The 24,604-nt window shown below is 55.1% G+C and overlaps 11 protein-coding genes and 1 non-coding gene across 12 annotated transcripts; 8 read left to right on the plus strand and 4 right to left on the minus strand.

The window, feature by feature from the left end:
* Positions 1–189: 189 nt before the first annotated feature.
* On the plus strand, positions 190–1,610 carry F5144DRAFT_116319 (Asx homology domain-containing protein). Its single transcript, XM_066782174.1, has 2 exons — positions 190–720; positions 778–1,610. The coding sequence occupies exons 1-2, from the start codon at positions 319–321 to the stop codon at positions 1,432–1,434; spliced, it is 1,059 nt and encodes a 352-aa protein (XP_066646469.1). The 5' UTR covers positions 190–318; the 3' UTR covers positions 1,435–1,610.
* Positions 1,611–2,065: 455 nt separating this feature from the next.
* On the plus strand, positions 2,066–3,428 carry F5144DRAFT_627026 (Elongator complex protein 5; the record flags this gene model as incomplete). Its single annotated transcript, XM_066792282.1, has 3 exons — positions 2,066–2,348; positions 2,418–2,592; positions 2,689–3,428. Exons 1-3 carry the CDS (start codon positions 2,190–2,192, stop codon positions 3,426–3,428), a joined length of 1,074 nt encoding a protein of 357 aa, XP_066646470.1. The 5' UTR covers positions 2,066–2,189.
* On the minus strand, positions 3,222–4,741 carry F5144DRAFT_526909 (uncharacterized protein). The gene is made up of 2 exons (XM_066786838.1): positions 4,141–4,741; positions 3,222–4,077 (listed from the first exon to the last, which is right to left on the minus strand). The coding sequence occupies exons 1-2, from the start codon at positions 4,520–4,522 to the stop codon at positions 3,557–3,559; spliced, it is 903 nt and encodes a 300-aa protein (XP_066646471.1). The 5' UTR covers positions 4,523–4,741; the 3' UTR covers positions 3,222–3,556.
* A 41-nt stretch (positions 4,742–4,782) lies between these two features.
* On the plus strand, positions 4,783–6,196 carry F5144DRAFT_116344 (small acidic protein family-domain-containing protein). Its single transcript, XM_066782175.1, has one exon. It carries the CDS (start codon positions 4,963–4,965, stop codon positions 6,019–6,021), a length of 1,059 nt encoding a protein of 352 aa, XP_066646472.1. The 5' UTR covers positions 4,783–4,962; the 3' UTR covers positions 6,022–6,196.
* A 930-nt stretch (positions 6,197–7,126) lies between these two features.
* Positions 7,127–8,060, plus strand: F5144DRAFT_562022 (uncharacterized protein). Its single transcript, XM_066788288.1, has 3 exons — positions 7,127–7,381; positions 7,465–7,591; positions 7,744–8,060. The coding sequence occupies exons 1-3, from the start codon at positions 7,274–7,276 to the stop codon at positions 7,914–7,916; spliced, it is 408 nt and encodes a 135-aa protein (XP_066646473.1). The 5' UTR covers positions 7,127–7,273; the 3' UTR covers positions 7,917–8,060.
* Positions 8,061–10,720, minus strand: F5144DRAFT_526911 (stretch-activated Ca2+-permeable channel component-domain-containing protein). The gene is made up of 2 exons (XM_066786839.1): positions 9,104–10,720; positions 8,061–9,050 (listed from the first exon to the last, which is right to left on the minus strand). The coding sequence occupies exons 1-2, from the start codon at positions 10,338–10,340 to the stop codon at positions 8,368–8,370; spliced, it is 1,920 nt and encodes a 639-aa protein (XP_066646474.1). The 5' UTR covers positions 10,341–10,720; the 3' UTR covers positions 8,061–8,367.
* A 676-nt stretch (positions 10,721–11,396) lies between these two features.
* On the minus strand, positions 11,397–12,596 carry F5144DRAFT_526916 (TB2/DP1, HVA22 family-domain-containing protein; the record flags this gene model as incomplete). The annotated part of the gene is made up of 5 exons (XM_066786840.1): positions 12,086–12,596; positions 11,800–12,015; positions 11,719–11,744; positions 11,570–11,665; positions 11,397–11,520 (listed from the first exon to the last, which is right to left on the minus strand). Exons 1-5 carry the CDS (start codon positions 12,137–12,139, stop codon positions 11,397–11,399), a joined length of 516 nt encoding a protein of 171 aa, XP_066646475.1. The 5' UTR covers positions 12,140–12,596.
* Positions 12,597–12,652: 56 nt separating this feature from the next.
* On the plus strand, positions 12,653–12,726 carry F5144DRAFT_t42. Its single transcript has one exon. It is a non-coding gene; the product is annotated as a tRNA-Val (tRNA).
* Positions 12,727–13,477: 751 nt separating this feature from the next.
* Positions 13,478–16,096, plus strand: F5144DRAFT_481614 (uncharacterized protein; the record flags this gene model as incomplete). The annotated part of the gene is made up of 3 exons (XM_066785295.1): positions 13,478–14,205; positions 14,260–14,553; positions 14,608–16,096. The coding sequence occupies 3 exons, from the start codon at positions 13,478–13,480 to the stop codon at positions 16,094–16,096; spliced, it is 2,511 nt and encodes an 836-aa protein (XP_066646476.1).
* An 828-nt stretch (positions 16,097–16,924) lies between these two features.
* F5144DRAFT_116560 (Alpha/Beta hydrolase protein) lies at positions 16,925–18,265 on the plus strand. The gene is made up of 2 exons (XM_066782177.1): positions 16,925–17,140; positions 17,248–18,265. Exons 1-2 carry the CDS (start codon positions 17,075–17,077, stop codon positions 18,103–18,105), a joined length of 924 nt encoding a protein of 307 aa, XP_066646477.1. The 5' UTR covers positions 16,925–17,074; the 3' UTR covers positions 18,106–18,265.
* Positions 18,266–18,579: 314 nt separating this feature from the next.
* Positions 18,580–19,835, minus strand: F5144DRAFT_599595 (uncharacterized protein; the record flags this gene model as incomplete). Its single annotated transcript, XM_066791022.1, has 2 exons — positions 18,580–19,324; positions 19,378–19,835. The coding sequence occupies 2 exons, from the start codon at positions 19,833–19,835 to the stop codon at positions 18,580–18,582; spliced, it is 1,203 nt and encodes a 400-aa protein (XP_066646478.1).
* A 1,841-nt stretch (positions 19,836–21,676) lies between these two features.
* F5144DRAFT_484244 (cation efflux family-domain-containing protein) lies at positions 21,677–23,107 on the plus strand (the record flags this gene model as incomplete). The annotated part of the gene is made up of 1 exon (XM_066785428.1): positions 21,677–23,107. One exon carries the CDS (start codon positions 21,677–21,679, stop codon positions 23,105–23,107), a length of 1,431 nt encoding a protein of 476 aa, XP_066646479.1.
* Positions 23,108–24,604: the final 1,497 nt, after the last annotated feature.

The following is a 24,604-nucleotide window of genomic DNA, read 5'->3' on the forward strand; positions in this document are numbered from 1 at the left end:
TCGCACGGATCCAAGTTGCTAGTGCCCAACTTTGTTATTGTTGTCTGGTGTCTGAATAAACAATACCTCAACCAACTGAAAATTCTATTTTAAAAACTGAACCCTCAACTCCCAAGTTCTATTTACTGACTTGCTCCGCGACATTCTTTTATTTCACACTTACCGACTTCTCCCATCCTGGTGGCTCAAATTGATGGTTCGAATTGGTGGTTCTCAGGGCGTAGATCTAAGTCTTGCCCTCTTCTCCTGACGACTATTATATCTTCTGTTCGCCCAATTTCATTACCTCAGCCGCATCAAACAACATCCCCATTCACCATGTCGGAGGGACTGTCCAGCAGCCCGCTCTCCTCGCCTCCGGAGAGCGTCGTTAACGTCCGCCTCGGCAGCCCGGTTAAGGATGATAAAGTATCGCCCGTCTCAAGCAACCAAGTGGAATCAAAGGTTGAGACCGTCGCTGAAAGCGTCGTAATCGCGAAGCAGCCGACGGCCAGCCCCGAGAGGAAAGTGGAAGGGGAGAAGTCGTTTGCTCACGACTCCGATGGGAGTGGCCAATCCAGCGTTCAAAAACGCAAAGCCAGCATTTCCAAGAATCCAGCTTCGACGAAGAAGCCCCGCCACGCCGCCCCCGCCACGCGCAAATCTGCCCAGGATAAAAAATGGGAGGCACCGTTTGTGTTCACAGACTCGAAATCTCCGCTGGCGGTCGCGGATCTAAGAGTGAGTATTATATTTACGCTTTTTACGTCTCTCATATTTGCTGACACCGATTATCAGGCCATTCTCTTGCACCCACTGGCTTGGGACATCCTCACTCCAGAGGAAAAGCAGGACGTACTGGCCAAGTTCCCAGACGAGACCCACCTCCTGGATGCCGGCACTCAAGATGCTCGCCCAAACCCGGCCTCGCTGCGCAATGATGACAATTTTCGGTATGACTGCGCTCGCTACTGCGAGAATATCCAGCTTGGCCGGCACGACGAAGAATGGCTGAGCCAGGCTTGGGTTGCCCACGAGAAGCACAAGCGGGGTGATTACGACCAGTTTCTTCGGGAGCGATTTGAGGACGAGTGGGAAACAAAGCTGCCAGCCGAACACAAAACCAAAGATCCCGAGTCGGACGAGGGGTTGGAGCAGGGAGTGACAGAAACAAGCGAGGGACCCCCTCTCGATGCCGAAGGAACTACAACGCCCCGGCCAACCCGGCGATCTGCCCGATCGCTCCAGTCCACCCCTAAAAACGACTCTCCTCGAGGCACCCGCGATACCAAAATCCATAGTGTGGATACAAAAGGTAGCCGGGCGGAGGCTACAAACGGCGGCTCGAAAACACCTCAACCCATCAACTCGTCGGAAATTTCTTCAAATAGCCCGCCCGTAGCTTCACAAGAGCAAAAGGCCTCCCCGTCCACTGTTCTTGCTCGATCCGATTAGAAGTCGGACGAGCCATCTGCAAAGGACGATGGAAGGGGAATTTCCAAACGAGTGCGACAGCCGAAGAGACGGGGCCCGGAAGTGACGGTAAGACGATCGCCCCGAAAGGCCCGGGGGGGTAAATCTGGGACCATTAGGTCGGTATCCGACCCCGTTCCGCGATCTAAGAGAACGCTGGTTGTCGAAATTCCGCAATGCCGTCGGTCGCGGGAAAGCTTGTGATGTTATCCACACGAGAGCTCGTGCTACTTTTCCCTTGTCATCCGTTTGGATCACCAACTGGCTAAACAATGCAGCGCATGAGATGAATGAAAAGCAACAGGATATTGCATTTTAAGAGAAAAGGCAGCGGTTATGGGATTACCGCAGGAGTTGGTGTTGTCGGAATAGCATGTACGAGATACCCCTTTAGCCAGCATGACTGGAAAATCGACGTGGGAGAACGGAAACCGCCATAGCCCGTAGACGGGTACCGTGTAGGAAAATCGAGCAGATTTAATACTTGAGGTCGTTGTTCAAGACTTTCGAGTTGTTCCCAGGTGTGTTGCAGCAGCTTCTGATAGAGTGGGGGCTCCATTCATGCATGTTAGTGAAAATTATCAGACGCAAAAGCGATGACTCGAGCGCAATGATTTATTCGTCCCAACTCAACACACAAGTAACTTTACACTTCTGATAAACTTACGTTTACAACCCCGTTCCATTCTCAACCATATAGCCGGACATATCCATACTCTAAATCACCTGCTTGGACCATGGCGCCTTCTGCGCAGGCGCACAAACGGGCTCATAGCCTGCTGCTTTTTGAGAAGCTGCTCAACCTCCGAGACAGCGCCAGCCCACTCACCCTCATCCTCAACACCTTGGAACAGAGCGCCGAACCTCTTCTACATGAGTTTATGAGAAGGGCGAAGGTGAGTTCAATTACCAAACACGTCGTTTCAGAAAACTTCACATTTGGACATCAACTAACGCATCACAAGCTGGAACGTGCTAAAATCGTCTTCGTTTCCTTTGCGACAATAAAAAAGCCCGCCCTCGCCGACATCTTCATTAGAGCTCGCGGCAAGAGCCTCAAAGCGATCGCAGCCGAGATCACTTCACATGTAGCACCTCCGCGACCCGGCACCACCAAGGACGCAACCCCCCCAACCCAGAGTACGTTTCCTCCGCCCTCCGCCCCCCTCCCCCATATCCCGCCCCCCCGCCTTACACTCAACAACCAACTAACCCTCCCCCCCCTTTTTTTTTCAGAATCCCTCATCCTCCTCGACACACTCAACCCCGCCTCTTCCCAAACCCCCACCCTCCTCCCCGCCTTCTTCGCCGCCGCCATCCCCCCCACCGCCTCCCTCGTCGCCGTCTACCACACCGAAGTCCCCACCCTCCTCCCAACCCCAACCCAGCAGCACCAGTACCAGTACCACCCCGACCCCCTAACCCTCCTAACCCACCTCGCCACGACCATCTTCCGCGTCTCCAACCTGCGCCAGGCCGTGGCGGCGCGGCGCGCAAGCGAGCGCAGCCTGGCTGCGCCGGAGTGGGGGTTGCGGGAGGGGCGCGAGGGGGTGTTGGTTGGGCTAGGGGGGTGGGAGGGGGATGGTAGTAGGGATGGTGGTGATGGGGATGGAGGTACGGGTGTGATGGTGGAGATGGAGATGCGGAGGCGGAGTGGGCGGGCGGTGGCGGAGAGTTTTGTGTTGAGTGCGTCGAGGGGGGGAAGTGCTGGTGTTGGTGGTGGGGCGGTGGTGATGGTGATGGGGGATCATCCTGAGTTTAGGGGGCCGGCTGCGGGAGAGGAGGGGGGTGGTGGGGAGGAGGAGATGGAGGCGTCGTTTAATCTTGGGTTGACGGAGAAGCAGAGGCGGGATCGGGAGGGGGTGGTGCTGCCGTATTTTGATGCGCAGACTGATGTTGGTGGTGGAGAGGGTGGGAGGATTTTGTATGACATGGGGAGGGAGGATGATTTTGATGAGGAGGAGGATGAGATTTAGGGTGTGTTTCAAGCTGCCCTCAGAGCAGCAAGTATCCTATAATTATCCTGCTACTACTGTTGGTTTGGATAACCTGGGTATCAATGCTGACGATATACACCCCTCCACGTCTCCCCCGGCCTTGGCCCTTACCTGCTTGGACTGAGAGGCCTGTTGAACCCCCCCTGGCGGTTCATGTACTGCCTATACTCGGTCTTTTTCTCTTTCCTTACAGTCCCCACATTATTCCCTATCACCTTCTTATTTTTTGTAGTACCGAACCCGCCGAACCCCATCATTGCAGCCATGTCGTCCAGACCGTCATCCTCAACCATGACATCCTCCTCTTCGTCCTCATCCATAGGTTCTGCGTCAAACCGTCCTCTGGATTGGTGCCGGTCTCCGTCGTCGTGACGTTGCTGCTGCTCCTGGCTGTTTTCCCGTGTCGATGTGGACTGTTGTTGTGTTTCGGGGCCATGGCTGCCGTCCCGGCCCTTGACTTTGAAAGAGACGGGTGCCGTGGGCGTAGAAGCGGCTGCGCTGCTCGGTTTTGAGCGTGTGGGGAGCTGCGGGTGTTCGTCACTGTCTCGATCTGCGCCTCTCCTAGGGCTTGCTACGTGGCGCGGTGATTCTGTGGTGTTGCGACCGTCCCTATCGCGTCGTGGCTTGTCTAGAGGGTCACAACCGTTAGTACCTGAAAGCGTGTGAGGAATTGGGGGAGGAGAGGTAGTACCTCGTTCTGAACGCTCCACATCACCTCTTACGCTCCTATCCCCGCGCTCTCGTTGCGGTTCTGCCCGATTGTCCTCGCGCCGTCGGTGGTGGCCCCGGTCCCTTTCCTTTTCCCTTTCTCTGTTCGCATCGCGCGACGCATAACCTCGATCGCGACCAGGAGAGCGGGAACGGCGGCGGTCGCCTCGGTCTCGGGAGCGCGACCGATACCGCCGGTGGTCTCTATCCCGATCTTTGTCCCTACCGTGATCACGGGCAGAGTTTTGGCGCCGGTTGTTATCGTCGCGCTCCCGACCTCCATCCCGATCACGCCGCCTGTCCCTACTGTCGTACGAAGGCCTGTCGCCCCCACGGCGGGATTGCCCGTCTCGTCGGTCGGCCATGGTAATTGCGAGCGGTGAGGGAAGGGAATATGTGTTGATAGTCGAAAGACTGGACGGTGAAAGATGACGTCTGGTGGACAAAATTACAGGCGAGGTGCGGCTGAGATAAGGCGTGTGCAGGGTTGTAGCTGGCTGCGGGAAGGCCTGAAGCAGCGGGGAGTTGCAGCATGCATGAGCGGATGATGGGCAGAAAAGGGTTAGGGTTAATATATTACTGGAATATTTTCTAAAGACCAGGCCAAGCTCATTTTGACCTTTACGGCAGTTTCACAGAGCGCAACTTCCCTGCAACATCACAGTTGGGACCACATAATTTATAAATAAATAGGTCTCCTCTTTAGAGCCTATCTTGTTCTCTCAGATATCGGCATTGCCCACTCGCCATTTACAACGTACAACATCACATCAGCTTCTCTCATTGTCTCATCACTACCAGCGACATGGGCGAGAAATCAAAGAAAAAAACCAAAGAGCCCAAGGAAGAGGCTGATGTCACCCAAATTCCGGCTGATGTCAATGTCAAGAAGCAAAAAAAGAAGTCCAAAAAGCTAAAGGGCGACAAATCGGATCTTCCAGAGGCGGACGCCCCCGTGACTGCCGGATCTGAGGAGCTGCCAGATACGTCTGCCAAGACTAAGAAGCGAAAGAATAAGGATGGCAAGCGCAAGCGGGAAGTGGCCGATGTGCCAACAGAGACTGAGACTCCAGTCGAGGCTGAGGAAGCTGAGGTGGAGGTTGAACCTCCTATGAAGAAGAAGAAGAAGGACAGTAAGCTCGACGGTGATGGCAAGTCAGAGAAGAAGGGAAAGAAAAAGGAGAGCAAGGAACAGAAGGGAAAGGCGGCAGAGGGGGGGCAGGGCCTTGCTGAGGAGGCCACAGCCAAGGAGTCTCAAGACGCGGAAGTCGAACACGGCAAGAAAAAGAAGAAGGACAAGAAGGAGAAGAAGTCCAAAAAGTCCAAGAAGGCTGCCGAGCCTACCGAGCCTCAAACTACTGAACCGAATGAGGAGGAACACGAGTCTGAGAAAAAGGAAAAGAAGAAAAAGCGCAAGCTCAGAGACGAGGACGGGGATGTGGAAATGGCCGATGTCGGCACGGAAGAGACCCAGGCCGAGGAGAAGGACGAGGCTGCGGAGGGGAAGAAAAAGAAGGACAAGAAGGTGAAGAAAGAGAAGTCCAAGAAACGCAAGACGACAGACACACCGGCGGAGACTCTCGAGAAAGAGGCTCCGGCTCCTGCACCCACCACGGCCCCCAACGCAGATCTCACCGAACGGTGGAACGTCCATGGTCTTGGCGGCGGTACCTCGCGCCAAAGCAAGTTCATGCGGCTCCTAGGTGGGAAGAAGCATGGCGTTGAAAGCGCAGGCGAAGCAAAGGACGGTCCCCGGAAGCGGTTTGATATTGGGCACGTCTCGCAGGAGCTCGAAAAACAGTTCGACGCCGGCATCCAGATGAAGTTTGGGGGCGGTGGTACGCGCAAAGGATTGGGTGCTTGAGGCGAAGCACAGAATATCGCTTTTTTCCCTTGCTAATGGCTGTGAAAGACACCATCCAGGTGTGAATGGCAAATAGTTTAAACCCTACCGCCGCCGCCTGTAATTTGTCGGCAGAATGATATCCGCTAATAAAATCAAAGCCTCATTACTCCGAACAAGGCCGAATGATGGTACATGTTTGTGGTCAATCGACTCGACCCCGAACTCAACCCAGTGTCAACGGGACCTCCCTGCCTCGCGCGAAGTTCTTGTTTGCCTCGCCGCGCGGCTGGCCCACGGCAGTACATTCCCGGCGTATCCTTCAGTTTATTAAGTGATTTATAGAGATATCCAACCGATCACCGGAGGAAGATGCGCGAGATGACTTCGAAAACAAGACCGCCGAAGACGACGAAACCGAGGAGGACTGAAGTATATTGTGGTTAGTGAATGGTTGTCCCCCCGGGTTCAATTGTGGCGGGAAAACAGGGCAAGTACGTACTCAGCCAGACTGGGGAAATAGGGGACTTGGCCACCTCCTTGGTTCGCTTCTTGATCTGCTCCTCCGACTTGCCCATGCGCGCCTCGTTCCCTTTGGCAAACTTGAGGTTTGCCCTCCTTTGTTGCGGTGTTTGGGCCTGCGGGCAGGGTGTTAGTACAAGATCAGAATGGCTTAGGCTGGCGAATAACACCCGTACCATTGTGGAAGATGTATGTGGTGAAGATAGGAGGCGGGACGGGAAGCGTAGAGTATCGCGAATCCGGATGTGGCGAGCAATGAAGCGTTCGAAGTTGGTCAATGAGTGAGCGCCGAAGAGTAGCAAACCCAATTGATCGTGATGTTCGTTCGGAGGTTGTGGGATGCTTCGTCAAGTTGAGAATGGGAGAGTTTGAGTTTCGTTAGTTAATTCCCAAGAAATGGGACAGATTGCAAGCTCCCGCTTCTGGCCATCTGTCGTTGACGGCCCATGCAGCTGAGGTGGGCCGCCCACCTGGCCCCTTGCTCGTTTCGGCAAGTGGATAGCAGGGGTGCCACGGGAATGCAGCGGATCATGGGTAAGCCAATTAGGAACCCGTTGGAATGTTGCAGATCACTGCGCTTGGCAATGCCTGCAGCCTTGCTCATCGGCGGGAATTGACTTCGAAGTTGATTTGACCGCAGTCTGAGCCCACCAGGACGGAATAAACCGCCAGACACAAAATACCGAATACCGACGGCATTGGAAGACAAACCTAGCACCCGATCGCCTCACATCAAATCACAAACCCCACGATGCTCCCTCCCTTCAGAACAGCCCTTGTCAGGGCATCATCACGCCAAATCCCGTCTCTCACTCGCCCCCAACTAAGACAATACTCATCCAAACCACCATCACCAACCGTAAATCCCCCTCTCTTCCAACACCCCACTCCACCCCCAACAACTTTTTCCCCTTGAGCTAACCACACCACACCCACACGCAGGGCGCCTTCTACAAAACCTTCACCCGGCCCGTAGCCAAGTGCGCCCTCCTGGCCGTCTTCGTCTACCAGCTCGTGTATTTTGGCTGGGCCAAGCTAGAGGCGGAGGATATTAAGGAAGAACGGCAGGGTGAGTGAGGAGCCCGATCGGCCCGATGTCAGCTCCCTTTCCAGAGTTTCTTTTCCTCCGTTTGCCCTCCCTGATTTCCGGTCCCCAATCCCGCCCCCAGTGTCCAGTGTCTAGTCTACCCAGCCCCGCTTTGCTGACTTGATCGGTACTAGCTGAAATTGTGAGGCTCGAGGCGCAGGTTCGGGGGTTGGAGGCTGCTCGGGTTGCTGCGGCGGCAAAGGCTGATACCTCTGGCGCTGGAAGTGGCGAGGGGAGTGAGGGTGTCGGGGCTGGTAAAGGGGAGGGGAGTAAATCGACAGGGGGCTCTTGGTGGTCTTGGAAATAGCGCCGCTGTGGATGGGGCGGGTTTGGGTTTGAGGATATGAAGAGTAAGGATGGCTGGCCGAGGCTTGTTGTAAAAATGATAGGAACAGGTACGAGCGAGAACAAGGAAAAGGCGGCAACTTATCGGATCGATCTGTATTATACATCCTGTAAACATTGACAGTACTCTATACAGATACCCTTGGATGATTCAAGGGCAACCAGCTGTGGCTACCACAGACCCTAGGATCGACCTAGCCGCCCTGACATCGACCTCCCGATGCCTCTTAGCGTATCCAACCAAGTCTTACCCGCAAGTCTCAAGTGTTTCGGTCTATGGTAACCCGACGCCCCAACAACACCAAACCGACCAACCCAGAAAACCCCAACGCCATGCCCAGCTAAAGGGGCCACAATGCCGCCCACCCATTCCCATGCCATTGATAACCACCCCACACACCCTCGCACACTAATCATACGACCAGCCACCCGACAACCATCACCGCAACCAAGACCCCCCAATTCACCACCGCCCTCCCGCCCGCAGACGGGAAGTGCGCCGACCCCGGAAAATTACACGTCAGCCCCTTGGACGGATCATGCCTCTCATAGTTCCCCTTGAACCCTATCCCGCCCGGGAGGGGACAGCCGAAGCCCAACGACGCCGGGCAGCTCTGCACCAGCTTGTAGCAGAGGTCGTCGCACGGCAGGACCTCCTTGTAGGGGCCCGGCTTGATCACGTCATCGATGAGCGGGTTGCGGCTGTTGGTGAAGGCCCTGCTATCCGGGAACGAGGCCAGGGTGGCGGCGTCGAGGGTCTCGCCGTCGGGGAACGGCTGGCGGACGGCGCGCGGCTGCAGGTAGTCGGCCGTGTTGGAGAAGTCCTCGCACCGCGGGATGGTGACGGAGCAGAGCCAGTCTTTGTAGGCGGCGGCGCAGTCGCTGCAGTTGCGCGCGAGCGAGTACAGCTGGCTGGAGGGCGCCTCGCAGGCGACCTGGGCGAGGGACTTGTCGAAGTTGGCGTACACAGATGCGGCGTAGTTGTCGTAGAACTCGGCGAGCTGCGATGCGTTGCCGAATTTGGGGTTGCTGGGCACCGCGTAGGCGGTTTCGTCGCAGAAAGCGAGGTTGATGACCAACGCACAGTTGCCGTGGTCTAGGGGGTTCGTAAGTGGAAGATCAACGGAAAGTATTGTGTGGGATGCCTACCGGACTTGGTGGTGAAGTTCATCTCCTTGAACACCAGAGGGCCTCGCTCAAACGCAGTCTGCCGCTTTCCCAATTTACCACCATCCGCGCCATCTACCGCCAAAATACCGCGGTACGTCGCAGAAGAATTGAGCTCGCTGAAGAAGAACTGTTGCTTCGGTCGGCCATCCCCTCTCTTCGTCATGCTCGTGCTGACCGTGCCCGTCTGCCGCTCGTCCTTGGTGGCCGCAATCTGTGCGTAGTTGTACAATCCACAGTACGAATGCTTCAGGCCGTTGAGAGCTCTGTCCTTCATATTATGCGCAAATAGCACGTATGGCGGTGCTTCCATGATCGCGGCCTCTTCCTTCGGGTCTCTTGATTCCACCAAATCGGGGGTCATTAGCAACGCTCCTTGCGAGTCGCTGTCAACAAAAATCAAGTCGGCACCACCATTCTCGTCGTAGGTGTAATAGTAGCTGTCTATCGACGCCGCAAGCCTGAGATTGTATGTGCCAGAGAACTTTGCCGATTCTGGGGCGTGTATGCCAATGTAAACCTCCCTGTCAGTGGTGATATTGTACGTAACTGCCCCCTCCGTAAAATTCCCCACATATTGAGTTTCCGGGTCTGCAAGAGGCCCGGGGGCCGTGTTGTCGGGGGACGTCGAAACGTAAAGCTTGAGTTGGGGCGGGTCTCCCGTTGCCTTTGAGGGATCAACCGGCTGCGGTTGGAGACAAGTATTCGCTGAGATGTACACCCTCTGCGTTGCCTGTCTCTTCTTAATATCTTGACTGTGATCTTTTCTGCCCTCTTCATTCTCCGCGGCGCCGGCGCCAGCGCCAGCGCCAGCGTGTCCTTCCCCGGAGACACTCCGTTCGCGTCTCAGCTCTAACCGATCCCCCACGGCCTCCCGCTCGGATACGCGGGGCAGTAGAAAGACGAACGGCTGAGTCACCCCTTGGTCCACGTTCATCGGGAGGGGCTCATTGTTCGTGAGCGTGAGCAAGTCACGCGTCGCTCGTCCGAGAATGCTCCTATCAAAGGCTGAAAATTCGGCTTCATATGTCGGGCCGAGCGGGCCAGGCGCCGCCAGGTCCGCTGCGGAGTCGAGACCATCGAAGATAACAGGCAATGGTTCGTTGAGCTCGGCGGCAAGGGCGAAGTTTGGCGGAAACAGGACGAGATAGAGCAGAATCAGTAGACAAGAGGCCACAAGTGAGGCTGCGAGCCGTGATTGCAACGGGCTGAGATGCATTGTAGAAGTACGCCCCCGAGGGGGTCTTGAGATGTTGGAGTCGTCGATGGAGTTGTGAATCTGTTGTCGGTCGTTGAAGCGGTTGGCGTGCCGTCGCTGTTCCTGCCGATCGCACAGCCACGAAAGCCCCTGGCGCTGACCACTGAGAGGCCGCCGGTTTACGGCACCATACTCTTTGCCAGGTCCTGCCTTTTCGTTCTGAGGGTCCACTCGTAACACTGTTGGCCGGGCTGATGCCTGGTTGCTATAACCGGCCAAGGAGATTTCGCAAATCGATCCGTTGGTGGTGAAGCCGTTTGTTTGGGTGGTGCACAATGCGCTGTCGTGCTGAAGCAGCCGCAATCCAGATCGGCAAAGGGTCGCCGTTGTTGGTGGATCGTAAGGCCAATGGTGGCGGATACCCCTGCTTGGCAGCCACGCAAATGCAATCCTATGGTACCTTGTTGGAGGGCCCGCCAAGACTTAGAGGTGGCAACCCAATGCGCCAGAATTTATCGATGAGCTGGGCGAAACTCCAAAACGGGATGGGTGTTTGCACATGAAACGCCCGCACCAACCTCTCCCTCAGGTGCACAAGAGGCACACAATTATCCAGCATGAAAAGGCACTCTGTTAAAATTGAGGCATGGGAACTGTTGCAAAATAGAGAGACAAAAAGGGACTCGCCTATGGTTCTGCTGCGCTGAGTGATCGACGTACAAATATCATGACATACAAATCCACGTCTACTTATTCTAAAGGAATCAATCAATCAATCACCGGCTATCCCAGATCCAAAGGAATCCCACACCCGTATACACCCCTATTGACCCTTTCATTGACCGTTTCCCAAGGAAAATACCAGCAGGCAGGCCTGCCAACTTGTTCAAATAGACCCCGTTTCTGCCGTTGTCCGACTGCGTGCTCATGAACATCCAAATTGATGTCCCAACGTCAGAAAAGAAACCCGTGTTTCACGTGGAATCCCACCAATCCACGATCCTGGCTGGACCACATTCAGAGCTACACGCTCTGTATTTTGACGGATGGGTCCAGCGTCAAGGACCTGAGCACCATTTACTCAGTGTGGAGGGAGTCGGCCTTCGCGCGGAGGCCGCTGGCGGTGGAGCCGGGAGCGTGGAAGTAGCGGCCCAGAGCAGGAGCCAGGAACGAGCGGAAGATGATCTCGGCACCCCTAAAGCTATTGTTAGACCTGCTTTGAGTTGGAACAGTGGCGAGGAAGAACTTACCTGAAGGCGGGAAGGGACAGCCACAGAAGAAAGACAAACTTGAAAGTGTAGTAGAAAGGGAACCAGTAGACAACGCTGACGAGGCTCTCAATGACACTATCGACCAGTTAGCTTAGGGAGAAGGGTCGCCTGTTGTAGCAAGATCTTACGTGAAGAACGCAAACACAACCCAGTACTAAGGACATATTAGCACAAATTCCTCGTCCAACAGAGAGCTGTCGGCCACTCACGGTAAGCCATTGAGTATCGTCCGCCTTGCTCGAAGTGAAGAGAGCAGCAAGGGAGAAGTATCCGGGGATAACGAAGCCCGCGATGTTGGTCAGAAGCTGGCCGCCGAGGTTGAAGATGATCAGGAAGAAGTAGAGTGCGCCCAGGCCAAGCACGCCATAGGCCTTGGGGATCGAGGTCTGCTTCTCGAGGTTGTTGAGCACGGGGTACTTGGAGAGCTGCGGTACCGGCCCAGTTAGCACAAAGCACATGTCGGTGACGGGATCGGATCCGGCATTTGCTACATACCTCTTTATCGACCTGAGCAACAAGGTTCTGGACGCGGTCCTGAGGAGAAGACATGGCTGCGATGCGGAGCTGTAGCAAAAACTATGAAACGGTCTGGAGGCTGTTAGGAGCGGCTTTCAGCAGTCGTAGAGGAAATTGGTGCCCTGTTGTGGGCTCGGAACTGGGAGCTTTCGGCAGCTTCGGCGGGGAGCTGAGGACTTTTTGCTTGTACCAACAAAAAAAAAGCGATTGGGAGATGAAGCAGGAGGAATCGTTCAACAACTTACAGCGTGAGGTAAATGGCGCAAGAGGCTTGAGGAACAAAAACTTGAGTTGTTTTGGTGGGCGAGAATTGGTTGAAATAGTGAAGTTACAGAACCTCGGTGTGGGTGGGCAGGGGACAGGAGAGGTGTGAGGCAATGACGACTGCTACGTGTGCAAGAACCCCGGTCACTAGCTCCAAACCCCGGCAGTTCCTGTTTTTAGCCCATGACACAAACCGGAAAGGGGGCAAATCACGTGAATATGTTCATCGCACAAGTGATGCAAAAGGTGAAACTCGAGCATTTAACAGCAACGCCAAGCAAAGGTCCGATGGTGTAGTTGGTTATCACGTCAGTCTAACACACTGAAGGTCTCCAGTTCGAGCCTGGATCGGATCAGCTTATCTTTTGCTTGAATTTCCATCTCTTTTTGGCCATCTCAACATCCGGTAGAGAAACAGGGGACATGTTGACGCTTTGCAGGATTTCTTTCTGGGTTTCAGCCACGCGACATACCCCTCGCTTTCTGTTCCCTAACCCTGAAGGTATCCATTGTTTACTTGTTGGCAAGAATGTTTCCAATAACCATGTCATCATCCATTTGCGGTTTTCGCATCTTTGTTGGTAGGCAATCCGAAGTTTGCAAAAGCGAACATCGCTTGACCAGATGATATCGCTTGTACGCAACCGGGCGAGTTTGTGACGGCGCATAAAAACAAATCTAGGAGCTGTATGTTTTTGTTCTGAGCAATGAAGCTTGAATTGTCCCCGTGCCGCAGAAATCAAGCCAAGCCGAGCCAATCGAAGCGCGACGCTGGGTTAGGTGGGGCTCTTGGTGCGTGCGGGGAGCTTGTCCACAGGAGCGAAGCATTGCCCCGGGTACCGCCTCGATGTTTGTTGATTTCTTCCCTTTCTCCTCGAGACGAGCGGCCCCTTTGATCTCGGCAGGTGTGTCGACAGCACAGCACCTTGCACCCCCGATCCCTTGCTCGTGCATTCACTAGCATTTTTGGGGACGGTGTATAATTTGCCAATCAACGAATTTTCCTCCTCTTTGAGCGCGGGTGGCCTTCTCATTGTCGCAACACCCCGTCATCATCTTCTGTTTTGGTGACAGCAACGCAACTGTTTGTCCGCAACAGGAATGGCGATGGACTCGACCCACGGTAAGGAGGCCGCATCCCTACCACCGCAGCGGACACCCCTCCTTCCATGCAGCGTCAATTCTATTCGACGTGGCTCGCCAGCACCGAATGTTCAAAATACTCATCGCTTCACAGATGCGCTCGCACTCGCCGCCAAGCCCAGGAAGCGGCCCAGGTCGCGAGGGTCGACGACATCGATTCATAGCGCGACCACCCAAGCCAACGTGGAACACAGCTTCGCCGAGTCCGCAGACGTGTATTCGTCACAATGGCTACCCAACACCGCCAGCCATGCGCGCGAGCTGCCAAACGGATCGACCCAGATGACGCCGGAGGACCTGTTGCTGGCGTCACAGCTGCAGGCGAGCCGCGACTTCGGACCGGACGCCGCTATAAACGCGCCGATTCCAAACGTCTCCTTCCACCATCACAGCCACCACAGCCATAGCCTCAGCCGCCAGTCCCTCTCTGCCGAGTCCTTTGCCGGCAACACGAGCTTTGCAGACGATAGCCAGATGCTCGATCGGGAAGTACACGACGGCGACGACTCGTTCAATGGGATGGCCGCGGCGACGAAGTCGGGTGCGCGTTCTAACGCCAACAACGAGATTGAGATGCGACAGCTGTTCCACACCAACAAGCACCGCAGCCTCGAGGATGTGTCGCACGAGCTGCTCGGGAATGACCGGGGGCCAAACTCCGAACGCGCGCGCCAGGTTTTTGCGATGCTCTGGTATGCCGCCGAATGCTGAAGCCTCTGGATATGAACCCGCTAACGAGTCCGTAGGATCAATTTGGTGTGCTCTACAGGGAAAGGATCGGTACCAAGAGGGCGTGTCTATGCCAATTATGCGTCCCGGTGTGCCACCGAAAGGATCACTGTGTTGAACCCTGCGAGCTTCGGTAAGCTTGTACGGGTACTTTTCCCTGGCCTCAAGACACGGCGCTTGGGGGTTCGTGGAGAGTCGAAATACCACTATGTGAACTTTCAGTTGAGGGAAGAGCAACCCGACGTCCGCGATAGCCCCAGCCAAACTGCGGTGCCTTTGGGAGAGAACCCCTCTTTGTCACAAAGTTTTAAGTAAGTTGCTATCTGTTTGTGTCAATCATGCCACCTATTCACATGCGCCACCAGCACGCTCCCCGCCGCCAATTCTACAACTATGCGATCCGATAGAACTCCATTTTCCGCTCCTCCCATCACACACCAACCCGGACCGAGTATCGTACGATCGCGCGAGTTTCACCACAGTCTCTACAATCAACCAAAGGCAGTTGGCGTTGATCAGCTACAGTCGACGATGGGCAAGACGCCCCAGGAGCTTCGCTTTTCGACCGAAACGGGGGAAACGTTCAAGCAGTCGGATCCGATCATTCTTCCCCGAATCGAAGCATACCTCCCGGACGGCACAGATCCTGATGCCGCCAAGTCCCTCGTGGCCCTCTATCGCTCTTATTGCACGTCTTTGGTCGAATGCATCCGCTACTGCAAGGAGAAGGCGTTCTTTCACCTCTTCACATCATTCCAGGGGACCCTCACCATGCCCGTACAGAAACTGTTCGCAAATCCGGCCATTGCTCCGTGGATCGAAGAATCTGATTTTGTCCTGTATCAACGAATGATGCGCATTGTCTCGGGCCTCACCCTCCAGGTTGTGCCCAAGCCTGTTCTCGACACCCTACGCAACATCTCGGAGCGGCTCGTACCCCATATCCGAGAGTCATTCCAAGGACAACCTCTCCACGTGGTGAGGGCCAAAGAGGGGCCGGCTACCATTTTTGCCGGTTTGCTCGACAGGGCACTACGGGTGAACCTCACAGCCCACGCTGCCGCAAACATGCTATCAAACCCCGCTAATCGCGACCTAATGTACGTGGAATGGATCTCCATGGTAAACGTCAAGAAGCTGGCCGAGTGCATCCCATCACGTGGCATGGACGATGTCGTCAATCTTCTCCTCCACGAGATGCGAGATCTGCTCAGCCCGGTCAACATCCCATGGGAAATGGAATGCTTGACGTCACAGGGTGATGTTATACGGAACGGCAGGGCATCCCAGGAGGGCAGTTTTGAAGAAGTGGACTCGTCTAACGTGCTGGATCGCTGGGTCAATCTGCTACGTTCCCTCCCGAGCCGGTTCCCATACGCGTCGGACACCGACCTTGTCTGGTGCGTTCAAAGGCTGAGCACGGCATTGATGAGGGACCTCACAATCGCGCAAGGGAAGAGTTTTGGGTCGTGGTGGGTGACAAAATGCTGGGTTGACGAGATGATCCAATTCATGGCAGAACAGGGCGGCTTCTTGCAGCAGAAGTTGAGTCAGGCCCCGCTCGCGGTTCCGAAGCGGCAATCGGCAAACCGAGAGCTGAGCCACCAAGGGTCTCGGTACAGCAGTGCCAGCGATGATTTTGGTATGTCGCGCATGCCGGAGCCACAACCAGACCGGGCACCGTTTCCTTCGGCGCCTGCCACCAACAGCCAGCAAGCGACGCACGATGATAGCGGAATCGGCATCCGGACACCTGACGAGGAGTTGCCGGCTGACAAGTTCAGCCTCACGCCCGCAACGGCTCAGGATTTATTTGCCGGCACAGAGCTGCAAGTCGAGTTGGGCGATATATAACATGTATCGTCTTGGGGTTTGGTTGGCGTGAACCCTTTCAAGGCCGGGGTCCTCCTCGTCGAACTCCCTTGGAGAAAGAAAGAGATCAAGGGGTGGGTTGAAGCACCCCTAGCGGCTGTTTGTGGGTGGGGTGGGTGGACGCGACTGCCCAAAACTTGGATGTCTGTGTCTTTTTTCGAGACTGTTTTACTAGGGAAGGTGTTGCGGAGTCATAACCGGGAATTGTTTTGTCCCGGAGTCACGATGGGACGATTGGGATGAAAGAGTTAACGGCATCACTGAGTCTGACGGCTATCAGACTTGAATGGGGTTTGGGTCATGTTGATTAATGTTTTCGATGTTGATGTCCGAGGCAAGGGGCGGTTGTTTGTGGTGCGCGTTGGATGACTAGGCTGCCAATTTGGCCGTCCGCAGGGCGGCTTGTATATATACACTCAACAGCGATGTCTTTGTTGTTTTTTTCTCTTCACATTCGGTACCCCAAGGCAGGCTGTTTTACCCACGCCGAACGGACATTGAGATGGTGAGATGGCGATCAACGATTCGGAGAGCGTGTGGAAGTGCCCCTGTTGTTTTGATGTCCTGGTTGGTGCGTGGACGGTAATCATTGCTCATTTCAGCCCCACATGCTGACGGCCTCCCTCCGATGGATGCGTTCCTGCTTCCTGTCGATTCCATAACACACGCCGCCTGCTCCGCGCTAACCTGATTCTTGATGCAAAAGACCCAATTGGATTATTCTCTGTTTGATACTGCTGCCACCTAATTCGAACCTCATCCAGAGGGCTCAAATCTGAATAACTGACGCTGAAAACGATCGCTGGTTCTTTGTTTGCCGAGGCTCACGTCACACCATTCATTCTTCATTCATTACTCGTACCAACCGAAACATCGGTCCCTTACTCGATCTTCATCCGCTGTCACAATTTCTCGCGGTTACCATACCACTCAACCAAGTTTAGCTCAACACATCCCAAGATGGCTCTTGAGAAGGAAGGCACTTTGGAGGTAAAAGGCGACAGCCTCTACACCAAATCATGGGTGGTACGTCATCCTCACTCTTTTCATCGACCGCCGGTTTCTACGTGACCCGCCTTACCTATAAAGGACTTACATAAAATGCATTCATTATCAAACTAACATCCGTTCAGCCCGAGGGTCCCATTAAAGCCAAACTCATCTTCATCCACGGCTTCAGCGACCATCTCGGCCGCTACACCGCATTCTTCTCCGCCCTATCCGCCCGCGGCATCGCCGTCCACGGCCTCGACCAGCGCGGCTGGGGGCGCTCCGTCAAGAAACCCGGCGACATGGGCCTGACGGGCCCCACCACCCAAGTCCTCGCCGACATGGCCGCCTTCATCACCCCCCACCTGCCCTCCTCCCCCTCCGACCCGCCCGTCTTCGTCCTGGGCCACTCCATGGGCGGCGGCCAAGCACTCACCCTCGCTTGTCACCCGGACTACCAGGAGCCGGTGGTGCGCCACGTGCGCGGCTGGATGCTGGAGAGCCCCTTCATCAGCTTCTCGCCCGAGGAGCAGCCGTCGGCGCTCAAGGTCTACGCGGGGCGCCTCGCCGGCCGCCTCATGCCCCACTTCCAGCTCAAGCACGAGATCATGCCCGAGCACCTCACGCGCGACCCGGAGGTCCAGAAGAGCCTGCTCGAGGACAAGCTGATGCACAATACGGGCACGCTGGAGGGGCTGGCTGGCCTGCTGGACCGCACGGCAGCGCTGGCGAGCGGTCAGGTGCGGCCGCTGCCGGGCGGCGCGCTGAGGAGTTTGTGGATTGGCCATGGGACGGAGGATAAGACTACGTGGTATGAGGCCAGTCGGAAGTACTTTGATGAGTACACCGGGGAGGTCCAGGACAAGGAGTTTAAGGCGTACCAGGGGTGGTATCACCAGCTACATGCGGATGGGCCTGATAGTAAGGAGTTTTATAAAGATGTGGGTGATTGGATCTTGGCGAGGTGCGAAGACGAGGGGAAGGGGGGGCCGAAGCTGTAGGGGGGTGTAATTGATGTTGCGGCATGGTATTGGGGGTGTGGGTTTGGGTAAACGATATGTATGTTTTATTGTCTGTCGTCTTTCATATCAGTTCCAATAGTAGAGATCGATCCTTGTGTGGATGCCCGCGACAGCTAGTTGCCATATACCTAAAACGGACATGGCCCAACCTGAATCTTGGATTCGCCTCCCCAAGCCTGTGATCCGGGAACTTGCCCTCGGCCCGGTATCCCGGAGGCCGCCAAACACGGGAGGGCGATATACCCCGCTGTAAGATCAACGGGTCTAGAACCTCGAAGTACTGATGTGCCGATAATAGGAAACATAAGCACCCCGGATCGGCGTTTGAGAATCAGCTTTGACCATCTGCGTTCCGGACTCCTGGGTTTTGGCCCATAAAAGATTCTTGTCTGCTTAGAAGAGTCCAGAAGTATGTAGCTGGTAAGCTTGGCAGATAGTACCTATGTAATCCATTCAAAGATGACGACCGAACACCAGAAAGTGTATAATGTAGGCAAGCCCCTGCCCAGGCCTGCTGAGGTAAACTAGGCGTAATTCTATCCCGCCCCAGTCTTCATAGCGCATTTCAAAGTCCCTCCCTTCTACTCTGATCCACTTCTCCAGCCCCTCGAACCGTGTCGCGGGGGCCAAGAGCAACCCTTCAAGAATCATCATCCTATACCTCCCGCTCTCATCATCTTTGATAGGCACCGGGGCGGGCTCATTCGCAAGCCGGCTAGTAAAGGCCCAAGACCGTAATAAGCCCAATACTCGCGCCGCCTTGATAGCCTTCGTAGTGTCCTCGTCCAGCCCGCCAAGCTCGTTGTCCAAGGTCTCCCAAAAACAAGCCACCAAATCATCGTAGTCCTCGTATCTGATCCATCCATTCTTCAGGTGCAATTTGCTCATCAAATCTTGCAGGGAATGGAGGTTGATTCCAAAGGGGCCGATCTCCGCCTCAGCCCAATCAATGACACCGACCAGATGACAAGACTCCTCCTCCACCATGATGTTGCAGTCCCCGAAATCTTTGTGGAGGAGGACCATGGGAAGCGCGAGAATGCTCGGTAGAGCTCTCAGCGTGGCGCGGATGACAGGGTGGAAGCGGTCGGGGAGGGCTATCAGCAGGATCTGTAATTCGTTCTCAAACGTCTCGGCGAGGTGATTGTGATAGGCCTTGTCGACCGTCTGTGGTGCTTTCCACGCCAGGGCAAAGAAACTATATCAGCTTGTATAAGTATTGCCCTCTAAAGAAAAAACTTAAAAACGTACCTTGCAACATCCCGGATCAGGGTCTTTCGCCGGACCTTGTTCACCGGTGAGTTTTCCGGGAAGCCATGTGCAAGCACAAAGTCCAGGCGGCTTATCCCTCGTATACGAGTCATGACATAGACGAGCAGCGGCTCTTGCCCAGCCGCGGCCATGGACTCATCGCCGAGCTGCTGCTTGAAAGACGCGTCGGGCGCTAAGGTCCCGAATATACGTCGGGCAAGAGCCGCCGTCTGTCCCTTGAGCCCGAGGGACTTGAGGCGAAACTGAACGACATGGCTCAAGTCACTTCCAGCGTAGACGGTGTACGAACAAGCGCCTTGTACCGCGATCGGGATGACGCGGCCGCCGCCGACGAGTTCCTTGGCTAGACTATGGCATGCCTCGCGGGTCACAGACGTCTTTGTGAAAAATGTGGCGATCTCGTCATCAACGGCATATTGTTGGTTTTCTGAATCCATGGCGTTTGGGTGCGTTGTTTGAGGACTGATTCCGCGGCGTGTTATAGGAGGGATGGGGAAAGTTTGGTGTAGGAGGAGGGCAGTTTGCCAAAAGGGTGATGTGAAGCGGAGATGCAACAGAAGGAGAGAGAACACTATTGATAAGACGGCCTCCGTTAATACTAGATTTGTAGGAGCTTGGGGCGTTGGAGGCTCGACCAAGGGTAGCTCGAACCGTGCCATGCAAAGCCAGCCTTGCCTGGAGCTGCATCTGGTTGGATATGCACTTGGATAACTAGCGCGGCGTTGTTGATGATTCAACAGGCCGGGCACATGCATATATGCGACCCCCTCTCCCCGCACAGATAGCGTTGCAGCGACGTGGTCTGCGAGGATAACTCCTTCACTACACGCCGGGCTTTGACTACTGCGGACGTCCCACAGAATCGTTGGGTATATCTCCAACCCCAGCACTTGTAACACTGTGTAACCTGCAGTGCAGATTAGTATGGCTCGCAGTTGAGCATCTGTACTCGCCAACCACCACCTCTTTGCAGGCCTTCTTTACCTCTTCCTGGCGGGTCAACGTGACCAATGTCGTTGCTCTTATAAGCCCCTTGATCTTCGGGGATCCAGAACTTGACTTTTTCAACCGACGGTAGTCCCAACTGCTTGCCAAAGGCCGTCTCAGTGATGTCCCCAAGTCTTTCTTCACCATCCCCTTCACTGGAACTGCAAAGGTTCTCTTTGCCTCCCTTGATGTTTCTCCAAAAGCCGTTCCGATCCATCCTTCATTGTTCCCATACCATTCCTTCGCTTCAGCATCCTGAAAAGTGACAATAGCGTCACCACTGGTGAGCTTGCGCGCTGCGACCGCTCCCTCCCTCCCGGTTCTGATTAGATACCAGCCAGGCAGTCATGATAGAAGCAGCAGACGATCCAGAACACGAATAGGACGTTGGGTCTGCTGAGTCATCATTTGCGTGCATCAGATCTCAGTTATTTTGCCGTGACCTCGAAACTGGGCACTCCGCCACACCAGGAATCAAGCAAAAGGGACCTAGAGTCGATCATTAAAGCCATCATGAAGCCCGGCGAGCAAATCCTCGCTTATCATCAACGTCCGCGCATTGAAGGTCCAAGTCAATGACGTATTGTTGCGAGAATGCACCTGAACAATATGGAAGATGTCCTATATGCATCGGACATTATTAGAGTTATTCGTACCCCAAATTAAATGACAAGTCACCGAGCCGTCACCGAGCCACCGAGCCACCACAGGAAATACTGTGTTAATCTTCTGTCACCGATAACCGTGTTGACCCCCGGTCAACGTGCCGCGACACCCGTTCCTGGTTGGATGAACTGATGGGTTAAAGCACAGCCCACCGACCATACCCCGTTGACGTTCACCTTGTTTCGCCACCCCCAGGAGCTTCCCAGCTGTTTGAGCACCAAAGCTGCAGCAGGTGCATATGACTGTGCGCACGGGCAAGGGAACTCCTGGAAACTCTTCCTGAAGAGACACGATACACGCTGCGCCTCTGCGGGGAATTCTCCCATTCCACTTTGCCGGGTCATTCAAGGCCCAAGGGTCATTCAAAAAGGTGGGTGCTTCATCTGGTTTTTGGTGGGGATTTTCTCTGGGGGGCTTGTTCTTGCGCAATCTTATCGATCAATCGAGCCTCTTATTGGGTAACTAACCCACTGTTCATCCCATCAACTTTCTTCTTACTTTAGGATCACTTTCTTCTTCCCAACGGTTGCAGTGCAGTGCTTACTGTGCTCAGCGTCTGACAGAATCCGTCGCACAGCATCTATCTACCTAGCCAACGACCGAGCCGACGATAAATACGCCCACCATGGACCCACCTGATCTGTCAAACAGCATATCGTTACATCCTCATCCTTTCAGAACTCAGTCGGACTCGGCCAGCCGCCTGGCGAGAACACAATCACCCCGCCCTTCAATGTCAGGAAACGGCGCAAGCACCGGCGTGGAGCCCACAGAGGGCGGCGACGAGGGTGCCGTCGCCCGGCATCCTCCATCCGCACCGGGCGACGTGGAAGTTGAGAGTCAGCGTGCCGGCCGGTTTCCCCTCGTCGGTGCCGGCAACGACCCTTACGGCTTATCCCAGCGATATAAGACGGCCTCGGAATTGGCAGAGATCAAAGCAAACACGTCTAGGAAACGCGATGCTGCTCAACAGCCAAGCCCTACCGTCACCGCCAAGGCGTCGACGACCAGCACACTCGCTGGGTATATCAAACCGTTTGGGCGCAAAGCGACTACGGCGCGTCGCCTGGAGGGTTTTTACCAGGCTCAGAATGAAACCATTGAGCGGTTGCTCAAAAGCGTCGAGGAGCACTGCGCCGAAGCACGCCAGGAGCAGGGCGAAGACCACCTCAAGTTCAAGATTGCCATCTGGGGCTCGCTCGTGGCCAACATCATTCTCACCGGCCTGCAGCTCTACGCTGCCATCTCGTCCGGCTCGCTCTCGCTCTTCACCACCATGGCCGACGCCATCTTCGACCCGCTCTCCAACGTCACCCTCATTCTCACCAACCGCGCCGTCCGCCGCGTCGATCCGGCCCGCTTCCCCTCGGGCAAGGCCCGTCTGGAGACGGTCGGCAACATCGTGTTCTGCTTTCTCATGACGGCTGTCTCGCTCATCATCATCGCCTTTGCCGCCAGGGAGCTCTCGGAGAGTGCAGACGAACTCAAGCCCTTCTTCCTGCCATCCATCATCTCAGTCTGCATCGCCTTCGGCACCAAGCTCACTCTGTTCCTCTACACCTGGTCCATCAAGGACAAGTATTCGCAAGTGCGCATCCTGTGGCAGGACCACCGCAACGACCTCCTCGTCAACGGCTTCGGTATCCTGACCTCGGTCGGCGGCAGCAAGCTGGCCTGGTGGCTCGACCCGGCGGGCGCCATCGTCCTGTCGGTGGTCATCACATCGCTGTGGCTGCGCACCGCCTTCACCGAGTTCCTCCTCCTGGTCGGCGTCGTGGCCCCCGTCGAGATCCAGCAGCTGATCACGTACGTGTGCCTGACCCACTCGCCCGCCATCCGCCAGATCGACACGGTGCGCGCCTACCACTCGGGTCCCCGCCTCATCGCCGAGGTCGACGTCGTCATGGACCCGGACGCCACGCTCCAGGAGACCCACGACATTGCCGAGGAGCTGCAGATAAAGCTGGAGCGCCTGCCGGATATCGAGAGGGCGTATGTTCATGTGGACTACGAGACGACTCATAAGCCGGAGCATGCGTTTAAGAAGGATCTGTAGAGGTGGAAGAGAGACAAGGGGGTCGGTTGGTTTAGAGCTGTAAAGAGACTCATGTCTCGTTGGGGGAGGGGGACGGCGCGAGAGTCAAAAAATAAACGACGGGCGTTTTGCATGTTTGGCGGCGGCGGCGGGGTTTGTTGATTTTGTACAATAGCTTGGATTTCTACATCTGCACATGTCTGTGTTACTACCCCTATTTACTTTTCTAGTTGGCCCAAGATATCGACTCGCACTACAGATAGAGAAGCTTTGTTCGTCACCAATGCCGTGTTTTTGGTCTATCTCTTCGGTCTCGGCTCTCTAACCTCTGGATGAGCACCTCGAGTTGACTCAGGTTGATGATGCTCATTCTCGGTCATCAAACAGCACAGTAGCTGAGAGGTTACTCCAGCACGTGTCCAGGCAAGCCAGGCAAGCGATGGGTCACGGGGAGAGCTAAAGGCAGTCAGGTGGACTTCGTTGGGCGATAAAACATGATTGTAGACAGATCGCCGGCTGCATGTTCTTGATTTTGTGGTTTGAATCCCACGTTAAATACTCCTCCGGGCTGGAATATGGCCAAACAAAACCGGGTAATCGAGCTCGTTAATGCGTCTGGTGGATTCGACAAAGTCAGGGGGTTGCTTATCATTGTAATAGCTTGCTTGTGTAGCCAATTCAGTCACCCTGAAGCTCCATTATTTCGAGATCTTCAGGAATAAAGTGTGGGAGATCAATATCAGACAAGATAATCTCGGATCATTCTGAGCTTGACAACCTCTGTGACACCCAATTCTCGACCCGTCTCGTCGCGGGGTACTGCGGGGTGGCCTACAGGGGACCTCGATTGACCGCGACCTGATGATGCAATAGCCCCGCTTGACGCGCTTCGAGAGAGCTCCACAACACTAAAAGGAGCGCTAACGGTTTCGTGGACCGGCGCGTCTGCAGCGCCAGGGCAGAAGCTCCGCTCATGCTGACAGTGTTCCTGGTTGTCCCATGCTGTACGAAGTCGCACGGATCTAGAACCCCTTGAATCTCAGGGTTTTCTCTACACTAGTCGGTACTCTGTGCGGTTGTGTGAACCGATGAGTAGGGATGAAATTTTCATTCCTTTTCTGCACCTGCAAGCCACCCATCCAGGATGCCTCAAAACAGCAGGACCGTTGGAAGCTCGATGAACTGGAGGGGCTTGGCATTGGTGCATCATTTCTGGCTTGCAGGGGTTCCATTCATTCAGTGCTTATCTCTCAGGCTGGCCTGGCCTAGACTGTCTCGAGACTGTCAACGCAAATAGGCTGCCTTCATCTCGAATCTCTCTCGTATCACCACGCTTGCCGATGTCGTAAATGCACATAGTTCCCGCCTTTAGTACTTGTATATATGTCGGCTGATTATCCCATTTGTTGACCCGCCGCTGCACGAAGCTGCAAGAAGGAAAACAGATGGACGGTGCCCCGCGGGAAATGGGGCCAGTCTCCAAGCGCAACCCCATCCCTTCCTGCAACTGGCCCTGTT

Source organism: Chaetomium tenue (assembly GCF_020726465.1).
Source record: "Chaetomium tenue strain MPI-SDFR-AT-0079 chromosome Unknown F5144scaffold_2, whole genome shotgun sequence".
NCBI classification, from domain to species: domain Eukaryota; kingdom Fungi; phylum Ascomycota; class Sordariomycetes; order Sordariales; family Chaetomiaceae; genus Chaetomium; species Chaetomium tenue.